At 33.5% G+C, this 14,764-nt stretch overlaps 1 protein-coding gene across 2 annotated transcripts; it reads right to left on the bottom strand.

The window, feature by feature from the left end:
- Window positions 1–2,063: 2,063 nt before the first annotated feature.
- On the bottom strand, window positions 2,064–13,531 carry LOC128995364 (uncharacterized). Of its 2 annotated transcripts, XM_054420370.1 has the most exons (6): window positions 13,361–13,531; window positions 9,604–9,641; window positions 8,904–8,997; window positions 7,942–8,087; window positions 6,703–6,746; window positions 2,064–3,570 (listed from the first exon to the last, which is right to left on the bottom strand). In XM_054420370.1, the coding sequence occupies exons 1-5, from the start codon at window positions 13,368–13,370 to the stop codon at window positions 6,708–6,710; spliced, it is 327 nt and encodes a 108-aa protein (XP_054276345.1). In that variant the 5' UTR covers window positions 13,371–13,531; the 3' UTR covers window positions 2,064–3,570; window positions 6,703–6,707. The 2 variants fall into 2 exon arrangements, with proteins under 2 accessions (XP_054276345.1, XP_054276344.1); XM_054420369.1 differs by lacking the exon at window positions 6,703–6,746 and having other exon boundaries at window positions 13,361–13,530.
- Window positions 13,532–14,764: the final 1,233 nt, after the last annotated feature.

Here is a 14,764-nt window from a genome sequence, read left to right as displayed (position 1 = left end):
CTAAAACAAATTTTGCTCATCCCCACCTGGTCGATGTTTCCACCCGCATCCCCGCCACACTGAGGAACTTGATACCGTGGTCACTCGCTCCGCCAAGCCTCAGGCTGTAAAATGTTTACCTCGTTTAAGTGTTTAGGCAAACGGCACTCGGCCCTGCACTCGATTTTAGGTAGTTGACAATAAAAGGTGGCAAGTCAAGTAATACAAATCCCAATTAAACTTCAAAAACCCCATTTGAAGAACCATTGGTCGTGTCTATAGAGCCTAGTCTATTTCCAAGTCAAAATTCAATCCTTTAGCTGATTTTGTAGACTCCATCTGATATGTTGATGCTCGTAAAACCATTAATGTGTTTCACTTTCGGAATGTCATCTCCAGTAACATGATTGGTCTGGGATCTGTTCAAACTTGAATTTCCAGGACTTGCACCTTCCCGTATCTTCGTAAAATTGGCCTAGCAAAACTCACTCCTTACCACTTTAAACCCAATTAAACTAAAAACAAAAATTTTTTATACAATTGCTATAAAAAGATACAGCCATTTGTAAAGAATGTGTTTTTCCACTGTAAACCCAATAAATCTGCAACTATAAACTTGTTTAATTGTTTTGGGAAAATTTATTTAATACACAATTCCGAAATTTCTATACACCTTAAGCGTTTAATACAATACATACAGATATCACATAAGTAGTGGAGCATCGATTATCTAAAGTCCGGTTATCCGAAACGTCAGTTAACCCAAAGGCTGATCACCGTTGCTGCAGTGAACGCAAATGACGATTAGCGATGGGGCCAAAGCCATAAGATATGCTCAAGGGTTTTGCTGAGATTGCGAGAAACAATCACGGATGAAGCCGAGAATGCTAGATAGATATGCTCACGATTGTTGTGATTGCGATAGACGATCAGCGGTGTCACCGACAGTCAATGACCGATCATGCAAAAAATCAACAACTATACGAACACCCCAATCCCAAATTGTTTTGGATAATTGACTCTACTGTATCCTCTTTCACTCCTGAGTTTGGGAATCCACTAGGACTCTTGTCTTTTTTTCCCACAGTTCAGTTCCTCTGCCATCCCAAATCCTCTCTTCTTCATGTTCCTCTTCATTTCATCTTTCATCTACTTACTTGCTTAACCAAGCTCTTAGTGCCCTTTCATAATTTAACTCTTCTTGCATGCCAAACCATCATACTTTTGCTTTCCTCTCTCCTGTTATCTCATTCCAATTCTTCTCCACCAGATATTTACGAATTGGTGTAAATACCTGCTTCAATGTAACTAAAATGTTTCTCAATAACTCATTTATTTAAATAGTATAGATTTATTTATACATGTATTGGTTCTGTCAAAATAATATACTGTCATTGAGCTCACAATAATAAAATATGGTAATGCCACAACTGACTTTCTTCAGACGTCAAAGGTTGCCATGAGTTCATAGGACATCAATTCACATTAGTATAACACGGACATTGAAACGATAAAACGGTATATTTAAAATAAGTTTGACACCTAAAGATGATTCCTGTAAAGTCAAAACTAGCATTACCAATTTTTTGGATAACATCAAAGAAGGTATAAATTATCAACTATTTAAGATGGGGACGCCACTATATGCGTATTTTAACCCAAATATGAGTGGTACAATCTTTTAGTCTTGTTAGTGACAAAGGCCAACATGTTTCTTAAACACATCTATTACTTAATAGGCATACAGATAATGGCAACTGAGGGACCTATAGTTTTTTTTTAAAGTGGAATCCAAACCACATTTTTCCCTTGTAATTAACAAATTGGTCTAATTATTAGGATAGTACTGCGTATAGTCATAGTACTCACTAGTGCAGACATTAATCCACACCAGGGAGCATCACATCCACAGTGCATGGCTATAAATAACCACAATTCGTATTTACTTAGACCAATTCATATATTCGATATAATTGGGAGGATAACATAAAAAATTAGATGTTTTTTCTTCTTCAATCACACAATTAGCTAAACCTATAAATTAATTATCAAGCAGAAATTGAGGGGAAATCTTTTGAGTAAAGTTTGGTAAAATCTTTAAAATATTTATTCGCTTTTGAGCTAAAATGTAAAAAATTTCATATAATTTGCTATGTACATGAAATAAATAGCCTATTCTACTACAAATAACTTTAAAGTTACATTCATTTGCACAATATTATTGTGTAGTTTAACTACTAGTTTTGCTAAGTTTATCATCTGAAATTAAAATAATAGAAACGCTAATCTACCCGTGATAAATACAACCGAAGAAAAAGTCATACAAGAACACCTTAATACTTATAAACATTTGCTAAAACTATTTGTAACAAATTTCATAAGTCTTACCTTACCTTTCATACGCATTTATTACTTAAAGCTGTAACTGGGGATTGAAAAACTTGATCACACCAAGAAACTTGTCTAATAACTATTCATTATATCCAAGTTTGATTTGTAATGAATCAAATATTTAAGAGCAAGGAAAAAGTTAAAAGTACACTCAGCACCTATGCAAAACAGGCCTACTATTGTTATGCGATAGTTCACTGTTGAATATACTGAATATAGTCGTCTAAGAAAAACCTGTTACACTCAAATGTTCCGGCACAAGTTACTCTTCAGTTTATACGTTAGTTTTGATTAGGTTTATAATGTCAAAAACCCCGAGAAAACAAAACAAAAGTTTGGCCAAACCCCAACAAATATATTAATTATTTTGGTTATCAGTAACGATTAGTAGTTACTATTAGTAAACACAAGAACACAATCACATTGATGTATATAATTTCCGTCTGATGACATTGTTAGATTTTGTTTGGATTGCAGTAAAAATACCGTACAATATTTAAGTTGAAAGTTTGGTATGAAGAAAGAATAAATTATCTCACTGAAGCTATGGACTAAAGTTGTGGTCTTCAGATTATTAATAACAGAATGAACATTAATGCACGTGAACATTTTGGCCTCGATACATGGTGCTATCTTCAGGGCGAATTGACTCCATATCTGCTGGAAAGATGGAGTAAGCTAGTAATAATTCTGTTGTGAGAAGTTACCTTAAAAAAAAGGTTGGTAGCCTCTTTTACCTTGCATTAGCCTATCCATATGGACCAAAAAGGACGGTGCGTCGAACATATACAGCAAAGCAAGGGGTGAGCTGGTACAGTGCAAGGGTGAACTGTAGTGATAAAAAGTAGTGGTAAATACCAGGATCTGAACCCACGACATCACTGCCTTGGGCTTGAAATCCGTGACGCTACCGACTCGCCTAAAGACCATCAGAACTGTTTAATTCCAAATTAATTATGTTTGGGAATTTATTCCACAAATCAAAATTTAAACTAGGTATTAGGTCTAACGGCGAATTAAATAATTTACGTTGAATTTTGTAACACGTAATTATTCCTTGTGTTTACTAACAGTTATATCACAATTAGCTCTATAATTGGTTAAGTTTCAATGTTTCTTCTTCTTGATGTATTTGTCGTATTTTTGTACCCATTTCTCAGAATCTTTGACACTCTCACCGCCTGGTGGGTGAAGACGGACCTAGAAAGAATATAAAGAATATAAACTATAGGTTAAATCTATTTCCGATTAGATTAAATCTGCTGGAAGTCGTTTTATTGATGAAAACAGTAAATATGTTTTGTAATAAAAATTATGAAGTGTTCTATAAAGACCACAAACAAAAGTTACTATTTAAGGTTAAATTCATTAACTTGTGTGTGTGTTTCTAAAGTTTCAAAAGCATATACTTTATGAACTGAGATTGGAATAGAAGACTTATTTGAATGGGAAAGGGCCCATTCTGGCATAAAAACACAAGGAATTCTCTGAGACAATAAGTAATCAGAATATTTCACTGCCACTGAAAGAACTTTGAGGTCATTACTCTCTTTCCTTATATACCTTTCTTGTTTGAAAATGATGACAGTGGTAGTAAAATGCAAATATTTTGTCAAATTGTATGTATTTTTTAGTAACACGTATGTTAATTTTTGCCAGGACAAACTCTTTCCCATTCATGTAACCCTAATTTTCATCAACACTGTTTTAAAATTTATTTTATTTCGTCCATCTTAAAGAATGGTTATCATATATTTATAATTTAAATATATAGGCCTACCGTAGTTCTCTCATACATTTTACGTAGTTACATAAATTGACATAAATTTTTTTTAATTAGGTTAACCTGAGATGATCCATAATCAAGATAAAAAAATAAGTGCTTATAACTTTTGACAAAATATTGTAAAATGGAACTTGGTATAAAATTGTTTTCTGAAAATTCCCAAATGTCCAATGACCAAAACTTTTTATAGGCTAGTTATTGAGATCGGAATTTAACCCTTAACACCCACACTTATGAACAAAAGAAAGTTAAAACCACTACTTACAGATACCAAAAATATTCCAGATCGTACAATTACACACTACAAATACAGTAAAACAGTTGAATGATACTGAAGGGAATAAAGAACAAACATGCTTTCAAAGAAAAAAATCTAAATAATATTCCAAAAAGAAAAAATACTGGAAGATAGTAGATAAACAAATAGATTCATGCTACAACACTTTGCAGAGAAATAAATATATTGCAGAGATAATGAAACTGGATAGCTGAAATAGAAGTGAAAGTAGGTTCTTAGTGAAGGACATGTCCATGCTGTACGAACTACACATTTTTATGCCAATGTCTAATTGCTTTACAGTGTCTCCTCAGATTAATTAATTTTAATCCAACGAGGGGGCGAATGCAAATTGCACATTTTAACAAAGTCATGTTGTGTAAAACAGTTAGTTATAAGGCAAATAAAACTACTAATCTACATGAAATTAAATTCCTTGATTGAATATTTATACCATAAAGAGTTATTTATCTCAATAAGGTTACATTTTACAAAACAGCAGCCTATTTAAAATTCATTTTTTTAACTGTTTTATTGTTTCTTGTTTACTATCTGACTGGTTAAACATTTAACTGAAAAATCACCTGTTCACATTTAAATGCTTTTGGTCAGCATCAATGAATCTTTGAAAGTAAAGTTTATTAACAAATAAAATGCTAGGGGGGCAAGGGCCTAAATGAAATGAAATCACCGTTTTAATTACCTACAGTTTTTCACTTCACCGCTAGGTCACAAGCTTTTAACAGACAACTAAATCGTAAGAATCGGTTCAGTAAGATGTGTGGAAAGGGAATGTTACAGGGAAAACCCTAGTGTATTAAGGATAGATACTATTTTTCAATTTACCTATATAAGATCTAAACAGATATAATTGCACTATTTTTTTTTAAGATTTCTAGTATACTAAAACAGTAATTTTTTCAAACAGATGTAAAGATATATTTTATTGTCATATTTTAATTTTATTGATGAAATTCATAAGGAAAGGCATATTCCAATGATTGTTATTGAATAATATTAACTCTACTTGATTTCAAATTGCCCTCACAATATTATTTTTTAAATTCTAAGCAATATATATATTTTATATTTAAAATCTGTTCAAAGGTTGACTCAAATTGGAATTTGGAAAAATATCTTGCTATTTTTTAACAATATAATTACTCAATGACTCAAAATTGTAGATAAAGGACTAGAAATAATATAGGTAGCATATTTACAGCCAATTATGGTTAGTATCTTATCATTTTTATATTATGAAAATATAATGAAAGCAGTATTGAGTTATATTTAGTAATATTGATTAGAGGGAATTTTTTAGTGGAATTTCACTATTGATGGTCTTAACACTTTACTACATTTATCCAAAAAAGTCTTAATATAAATGAGAACATTGCTCTAATTATATGAAACTCAAAAGATTTTTTATGAAAAAAATTTTCTACTTAAATTGAACTACAAACAAAGTCTAAACACTATTGATTCCCAGTGCTGTGTTTCCACTCGACTTTTCAATAAAATCCTATATTATCAATAGACTGCTCGTGGTTTTTCCGAGATGTCCATAAACGTTCTCGTACTGGAAAATTTACGGTGACACCACTATTGATCTCTCATTTATTTTTATGTTCTTGAGTTGAAAAAATATTACTTTTCTTTAAGTTTGTCTACAATACAAAAGGAGTGTGTAAATGTAATAAAAAGGTTATTTGAAGCTTTTTGGAAGTAGAAATTAAGCAGCTTAAACTGTCTCTTTGGGAAATTCAAAACAAATTTCACTATAGCCCGTTCACAAAATTAAGGCGGTTAGGGGTTCCCCCACTACTTTTTTGCTTAATATATATGTTGTAGCTATGCAGCTGATTGACGTTTTGGCAAACCTCAGCTGATGAGCTATTGTTTCAAAAGTAGGATCAAGTGAAGCGGATACATTTCTTTCTCTAAAACTGCTTACATTTTGTGAACGGAGTATAGTTTTAAAGTTCTATATGGTAAACATAAGAATACACGTCATATAAACTAACAAAAAAAAAAAAAAAAAACAATAGTTGAGTTCAAAACTGAAAACACATCTACCATCCTCTTTAAGAATTACAAGAATATAAAAATCAGCTAGAGAAAATACAGAATAAGAACAAATTACATAAACATGAAAGAAGAGACAGGGTGCTTCAAAGATAGAAGTGCAGGTAGAGAAAGAACAAATGCTGTAAGAAATAATATACAACATGAAATGCGATAATCATGCAGGTCATTAAATGTCGACTACCTATCCTAGTCTTCGGCCTTTAGGTCTTCCTTCTTGATCCGCTTCTGAAAATCATGATTACTCTATAATGACATGTTTTAGTAAATTGGTGGACTAGTACTGAGTACAGTTGTACAAATAGTGAGTTGAATAAATATGGTGGTTAGAGAATATTACTACTGTAGATCCTCCTAAAAATAAATTTTAGTTATTTTGCGAAGTGACATTGTGTGTAAGTCAAGGCAATTAACTAGGAAGGAGGATTTGTAAGTGACAAATATTCATTTTGAAATATACCTTATGTAGCTTGCGGTATTTTGATATACATATTCCATTGATTTTTCTACATTAAAATAAATCATATGCCTACTTTGGGCACTGAACAGTCTTTATGATATCAGTCCAATTTTTAAAATTTGAACAGCTAAAAGAACATTTATTCAACGCTAGAGCGTGGATTCTTGTTCTTAAATCAATATTCTCACTACGGAAGAAATTTTTTTTAAAGGCGCATGTATGAAATTGTTTATCGAGGCTAACTGCTGTCTGGGTCCATGGATAAAAAACACCCTTCCCCGCAAACAATATTAAAACAAAATGATTTAAAACCTATTTTTTGACTGCATAAACACCAGAATTCTCTTTTAAAATAATGTCTACATACTTATTTGCCTATATCATCTTTAACAATATTGTAAATTAATTTAAACAAATTTCCAAATTAAAATAGGGTAAAGGAGAATAGTAAAACAATTTTGATCAAGAAGGCTTAAAAATATCTGATCAGAGATCACTATTCAAAAGATATGATTTCAACAACAAACAATTTTATACCTGTCAATTATTCATTGCAAATTCAAGTTAGGAGTTAAGGTGTTTTCCTAGCAACCAAATTCAACTGCTGAATATGGTTGTGGGATTGTGAATGACTAGTGATCTTCTATATTCATGGTACAAAACGCATTGAAGGCAGCTTAGTAAACCTGCCTTAACAGTGTCAACTATACCCTTCTGTGTTTTACTTTTACGGAAAATTTATTAGTACACTCAGCAAAACATAAAGACAATAGTAAAGTATTAATTGTTATCGTTGGTCAAGTAAACAAAAGGGACAAAGAATTAACATCAATTATCAACTAAAACAAGAGAAAACAAAAAACCTAGTTTAGTTCACACCATAGGATGATATACAATAATTAATTAGTACAATAACACCAAATTAATTAGTCACAAGTGAAAGTAACCGTGTGAATAACTCACCATGATTCTGGCCTTCTCTTTGCAAGCAAAGTCCGTTTCGTCAACGTCGTGGTAACAATCAGACTTGTAATCCTCGGGGATCGGACCTCCGTCAAACTCACAAAGTTTGTTTAGTGGTCGAGCTCTCACGATCATTTTGTCAATACCTGCACAATAGTATGAGTTACTTCAAAGGATGTTGTGGTCATAGAATAAAGAGTAAAAGTCTTACTTTTGGAGGTATAATTTCCAGTTGCTTCAATGTTCCATGTCAGAAAATGTAATTCAAGTTCTGATAAGAACAACAATTAGTGTAAACTCCTCCTGGACCTGGATCATCTTAAGCATCTATGTTCAGTTGTGGTTAACTGGTACTTTTAATTGTTGTTGGGTAGTTAATTCCAAAAGATATTTTGTTAAACTTTCTTTCTATTAAGAAACATTCTATGATCTATCATTATTTCAATTTGATGATATGGTCCATATAAAACTTTTGTTTACCCAACTATGCTGTGAGGGGCCACAGAGAAGAAAGGTACATAGGAAACTTGCTTATGGGACGATCGTGCTTTCAGCTCTAGTAAATTGTGTCGGGATTATACTTGTGACAAAGAGGAAAGAGGCTCCCCCTCACCACCATGTGCTACAGCGGTCACAATGGAAGACCATGAGTTCTGTGCGATAGGAATTTATGCACAATTGCACAGTGCTCGTCATTCCAGCTCTTTGAAAGCACAGGACTCGGGCACAGGATCTTCCTCTACTGTTACCGCTGTAGCACATGATGGTGAGGGGGGGGGGGGGTGTTGGACTTTGCCCTAGACACCAGCACTAGTGCTAGGTTTCCTCTGTATCTTACTACTCTATGGAAGGGCCAAAAGCTTATCTAAGACCCCTCTTTGACCGCGTTTTAAATGCTGGTGCAAATGTAGCTCTGATTTTTGACCATGCAATACTTATAATTGTTCTATAAATAGACACACCGGTGGGTTTGTGCTGAGGACAGTAAAATACTCCTGGTGTCTTCTTGTCAAACACAATTGACTTCTTCAGCATGTCTTTAGCCTCCACTGCCACCTACAAAAGATGTGTTAAGTTTTGGATACAAAAGATTTACTTCCATTGGACAAAATTTCAGGATAAGTGAATTTCACGTTGCTTCATTGAGTTTTTATTCAAACAGATTAATAATCACAGGTTTTTCCATTATAATATGGTATCGACTCAGTGAGAACTTAAGTTGGTTATGAGGGTGAAAATATCAATGGTTCAATTGTCCTTGAAAGCTTAATATGAAATTGAGATGTTTTTACCAAATTTTATAAAGGTATAATATCCATATACGCTGGCTACAGCACTAATATGAGAAAAACATGGGGGACAACTTACATTATTTAGCACTTCATCTTCATCTTGGTTTCCATTAGTATGGACATGTATTGTGTTAATTTGTTTGTTTTTTAAGATGGTTTGAAAGGTGAAAATACATTTCAGAAACTTAAAAATATGGTATGGTACCTACTTTAAACAATTTGAAACAAAGAAGGAAAAGCATATTTTTTAGTACAAAACCCAACATACTACTTTAAATGGTAACCAAATTACACATAAGAAATCAATACCAAGATTTTTATTTTACCACCTTCACCAACTTTTTTAAAATTCAACACATTTTTTACGAACCAGAATAAAGAGAAGAGCGACAGCTAACCCCCTGACATCTGGAACAAAAACAAAACAAATATAAAACTTTATTCTAAATTGTTTGATAACAAAATCAAATTGCATCGTTCTTCTAAATAACAGTTATGTTAGAGGATTGCATGCAATGAGACGTCACACATGATGAACATCAGATGCTTGCGTTACTTCTTGTGTGGTATGTTTTGTTGACTCTCGGTTTTGGTGAAATTGAATAGAAAGCGTGAAGTTATAGTTCAGTTTTGGACCAAGATACAATTGACTTTATGATGCAAGTATAAGACGGTTGTTTAATCTTTTCCATATGTCTCATAACGCTAAAGTGTGTTTGTATGGACAAAATAGTTCTATTGTTTTTATTCAAAATATTTCAGTGATGGGCTCTTTAGTTAAACCTTTTAGACATTCCATACCCATATTTGTAGACAGGTTTTTTATCAAAATTGTCGTAGTTTATGTGAGCCACAACCAGATTGCGCTGATCTAAATTACTAAATTCTGTCAAGTACAGTACACACACTTTTTTACCAAGTCAAACTTAGGGAATGACTTATGGTGACCTATAGCAACTGATATGTCCCACTCCCATCAACCTGGTCAGCACCAAAAAATAAGGTATACAATAGAGTTTTAGTCCCTAGCGCATTCTGTGTTTGACTCACACAACTTTGTTTCTTTTTTAGTAAAAAATTGGTGACAGCTGGCCCATAAAGATTGGATGTCTACTTCAGTATCCAATAGTCAATGGTTATAGGCAGTGGCGGTCTCTCCCCCCCATGAAATATTTTATATTTTATTAGCTAACATAAATACTATTAACTCGAGCATATTTTAGAGCTTAAATAAGTAACTTCTTGATCAGCATTGTACGTGTTATTAAATTTACGGAAAGTAAAAGAAACGTCTTATAACACTTAAAACATATATTTACGCTTATAATGTTACTCACAAGACAGTAAATATACAAAAAAGGTGGTAAGTGGTGATCGATTTCGATTGGACACTCCAATCATCATCACATTCGCCTATTGGGTCTGATGATGATTGGAGTGTCCAATCGAAATCGATCACCACTTACCACCTTTTTTGTATATTTACCGTCTTGTGAGTAACAGTATAAGCGTAAATATATGTTTTAAGTTTTATAAGACGTTTCTTTTATTTACTTTCCTTAAATAAGTATAAAAATATGTTTTAGGCTTTAAATTCCACATTTTTTTCAGGGGGGGGGATCCCGGACCCCCTTTTCTCTGGGGGACATTCAATACCCCCAGACCCCCTGGTGGTCATTCCCCCCGAAGTGAAATTCTGGAACCGCCACTGGTTATACGATACGTTTATATAGTCAATGGTTTATACTTATTATACCAGAGAACAAGAAGTATTTTAATGATGAACTTTTGACGTTCTCCCTCGGGGTACATAGTTTATGGAGGAAGTATTGATTTGTGAAAACATTTTAGTTTGAGTTTCTGATGAAATATCCTTTTTGGCTCCCTCTGAACCCCAAAAAAGTGGTTTTAAAAATGATGTCTGTATGTGTGTGTGTGGATCTGTAGAGAGCTATGTACTGACTACACCTGTGGTCCGATTTTTATGAAATTTGGTTTGTAGGTTCTAATTTAATTTATAGCATCTCCAAAGTTTTTTCCCCTTTTTTGGAATTTTTTTTATTCAGATTGTTACATAAAATAACAGAAAATCTGATTTTCACAAAAGAACTGTTAGAACGATTTGTATTAGAATTTAGCATTTTAAAGTCCTTTTAACTCGTAACAAAATGTTACACCTATCATTACAGTGCATGAGAACAGTAATGTAGTAAGTAATGAGTATAGAAAGAGTACCTACCTACTTATTAATTAAGAACAGTAGTAGGACCTTATACAGCTAACTTTCAGGTGCTGCAAATAAACTGATGGTGTTGCAATTGGGTGTGATGTGAGTTTTTTAAGATTATAAAAAACTTTTTTTAATCCTAAGATGGATTCAAGATTATTTCCTATCTAAACTATGTGAGGTAGGTTTAAATAATAAAAAGTGAGTTAAGTAGAATAGAAGAATAGAATAGAATAGAACAACTGCTTTATTGATTACATATTATGTACAGTACATGAAATAAAAACAGTAGTTTTGTTATATAGCACACATACAAAAATGGTCATATGACCAACTGCTGGGTTGGCATAGTGTCCATTCAATATTATTTGTCCCATATAATTAACATATGAAGCACTAAAACAAAATAAAATACCCTTCTTTAGGCAACATATATACATAGGCTACATATATACACATACACATGTATGCATACATGCACATATATGTATACTTTAAACACAGTTGTATGCTTTAAAAAGTGAGTTTATAGTAAATAGTCCACATTACTCTGCATTAACTTAACCTACTCCATTTTAGATTAAAAAAATCCTTTTTTGAAGAGGACATTGAATGGAAACTAGATGGGTCATTAAATTATATAGACCATCTTCCGAAGGCTTAACTTGATTTTTAATGTTTACTTAAATTTTGATTACATTGAGTTAAAATTGTCATCAATCTTATTTAGAGCATTTCAAACAGCATGTTTTAGTATAATTATAACATTGATTTAAATCTTAAATCATAGAAAAACTCTCTTGGTGTTGACAATGTCAATGCAAACTTTGATGTTAGTTTGATTTCAGGAGTTTAATTTGGTTTTGAGTGCCATTATCATTATTATTTTCACAATTAATCATGTTAGAATATCTTAACTTAGACTGCCTGTGTTGTTGTTGCCTGTGTTGTTATTGCCTGTATTGTGGCTGCCTGTATTGTGGTTGCCTGTATTGTGGTTGCCTGTGTTGTTGTTGCCTGAGTTGTTGTTGCCAGTGTTGTGGTTTCCTGAGTTGTTGTTGCCTGTGTTGTTGTTGCCTGTGTTGTATTTGCCTGAGTTGTTGCTGCCTGTGTTCTTGAATAGGTAGGATGTTTGTGTCTCTCTATGCATTTTGCCAGCTTGTATTGTACTTCAGGGATCTTCTTAATTTATCTTCTTATCACTAACAAAAAAAATATTTGTAAATATAGACTATGCCTACACAGTGTTAGTAGTGGTACGTATGTGATGAGGAAGACCCCTGGATGCCACACATAGTGGGAAAATGCATAGTGAGTGACACAGATAACGGTCTTAACTGCCTACAAAGGTAATCAAATTCAATTCAGGTTGTTAAAACTGTGATGGCAAAACACGTGTTTAATCATTTATATATTTTTTTATCATTAGGACTAGTAAGTTATAATTTCAACGTGGGATATGTCCAGAGTTATTAGGTATGTAACGAAATGCATTTACTCAAATGTAGCAACTGTATCTGATTTCCCAAAGAAAATTTTGTACAGCAAATGATGTAATGCAGTGAGCAAATATTGCCCAGACCCAGGCACCAACCATAACCTCCTTGACATTCTATATAAGGTCATGTAAAGTTAGTGGGCGCTGGTGACTGGACAAGATTACGTGTATGATAAAATTACCACATCCTTCAACAGACGAAGTCAAATAAGAGTCTTTTTCTCTTTTAATATAAAATATTCACAGCAATAACGTAATTCGCTAAAGCTAATTCAAATCAAAGGCAAAATTAGTCTTGAAACCTTTGGAGAGACTTCGACGAACTATTTGTCTGAAGAACGTAGAAAGTTCAGAGTTGACATAAAGTTTGTGATTGATTATAAGAATAGGTACTGTACTTACTCGAAACCATTGTAGTTGTAGAGTTGGTTTTCTTGCACGTACAAAGGAATACACTTTTGACACTAGGTGTAACTGATAAAACTAACAGAACAAATCCACTCAGATGTACAACACTGGAAAGGAGCGATAACTGAAACTGAACTACTACTGAACTGCGGACTCGCGGAGTGTGGTGGTGGAGTGGAGGTAGGAGAAGGAGAATGACGTAGACGTGACAAAGACGAAGACAAAAACGAAACAATCTCTCTCCTCCCTCTCCCACACTCTCTCTTTCCTTAGTCTCTAGCCAGGTAAGATGGGACCATGGTGGAACTTGGGAGAGGAAGGTGGGGGAACAGAGAGAGAAGGCAAGGGTCAGATGGATTTGGATGTGGATAGAGAGAGAGACTGAGAGACAAGATAATCTTTGAGAGACCACGTCATCGCACACAGAACAGTTGCCACAAAAATAGTATATATTTCATTATAAAGTACTGAAAGTGGCATTTTCCGATGCGCGATCAAGTTTTAACGTGTGTGGAAGAGTTTCATGAGTGAAGCTGAGGACGGGAATGATATACAGCATTTTATAAGCAATTTCCTGAAATTTCCGTTGGTAAAAGTTATGAACGATGATTTTCACCACAACGAAAAAATATAACTAATAACAGACCTAGATAAAAAGGAAATACTGTACCACCGTCTTTTGTTCCTGGATATTTTTTCTCGTAGGGTAAAAAAATATCCCAGGTTCTCGTGGGGTAAAATACATGTATTGGTACTTGTTTGTTGTCACTGTTCTTGGTTAATAGATATGTTCATCCTCAAACCATTTAGGTTCTGTCACAAATGTGTATATTTATTTCCCACAAAATATGTTTTTCGTTAAGTAACTTTTTTTCTACTATGCACACTTTATCATTTCTCTCATAATGCATTTCTTCGTCCAAACTATCTTTATATACTTCAACACCGCTCCAAAGTGCATTTATCAATTTTCACCAAACTCGTTTTTTTCTAGACTTTACACTGTGTTGTAGTTATTAGTATATCATACACGGTCTCATTATATTCTCGACGCGAAGAACGAATTCCGGATCTTGTTAAAAACTTGTAACTGAATCGTAGGTAATTGTTTCTGATTTTTGTTAGAATTTCATTTGAACGTGCTCAAGTTGATATTTTATAAACATCAAACATTTTGGTTGTGTTTGGGAGGGAAGAGGTCTAAAAAGGGGGCACCCACTCACCCCCTTCTGGGTCACTTAAGTTTCAGTTCCTGGTTATGTAGCTTCGACGCCTACGCTCTGGCGAACATATTTTGCAAATCGAATTAGACTTTCAGATGACAGCTTTCTCTTATAAATAATGAGTATTGAGTATTCATACCTTCCGTAACTCTTACTTTTCAAACGAGTTTAATTC

This window comes from Macrosteles quadrilineatus, unplaced genomic scaffold (assembly GCF_028750875.1).
Source record: "Macrosteles quadrilineatus isolate MER2022 unplaced genomic scaffold, UCM_ALF_1.0 Scaffold_5__1_contigs__length_97177068, whole genome shotgun sequence".
Classification (NCBI taxonomy): Eukaryota; Metazoa; Arthropoda; class Insecta; order Hemiptera; family Cicadellidae; genus Macrosteles; species Macrosteles quadrilineatus.
This window is presented reverse-complemented; position numbering and strand designations above follow the sequence as displayed.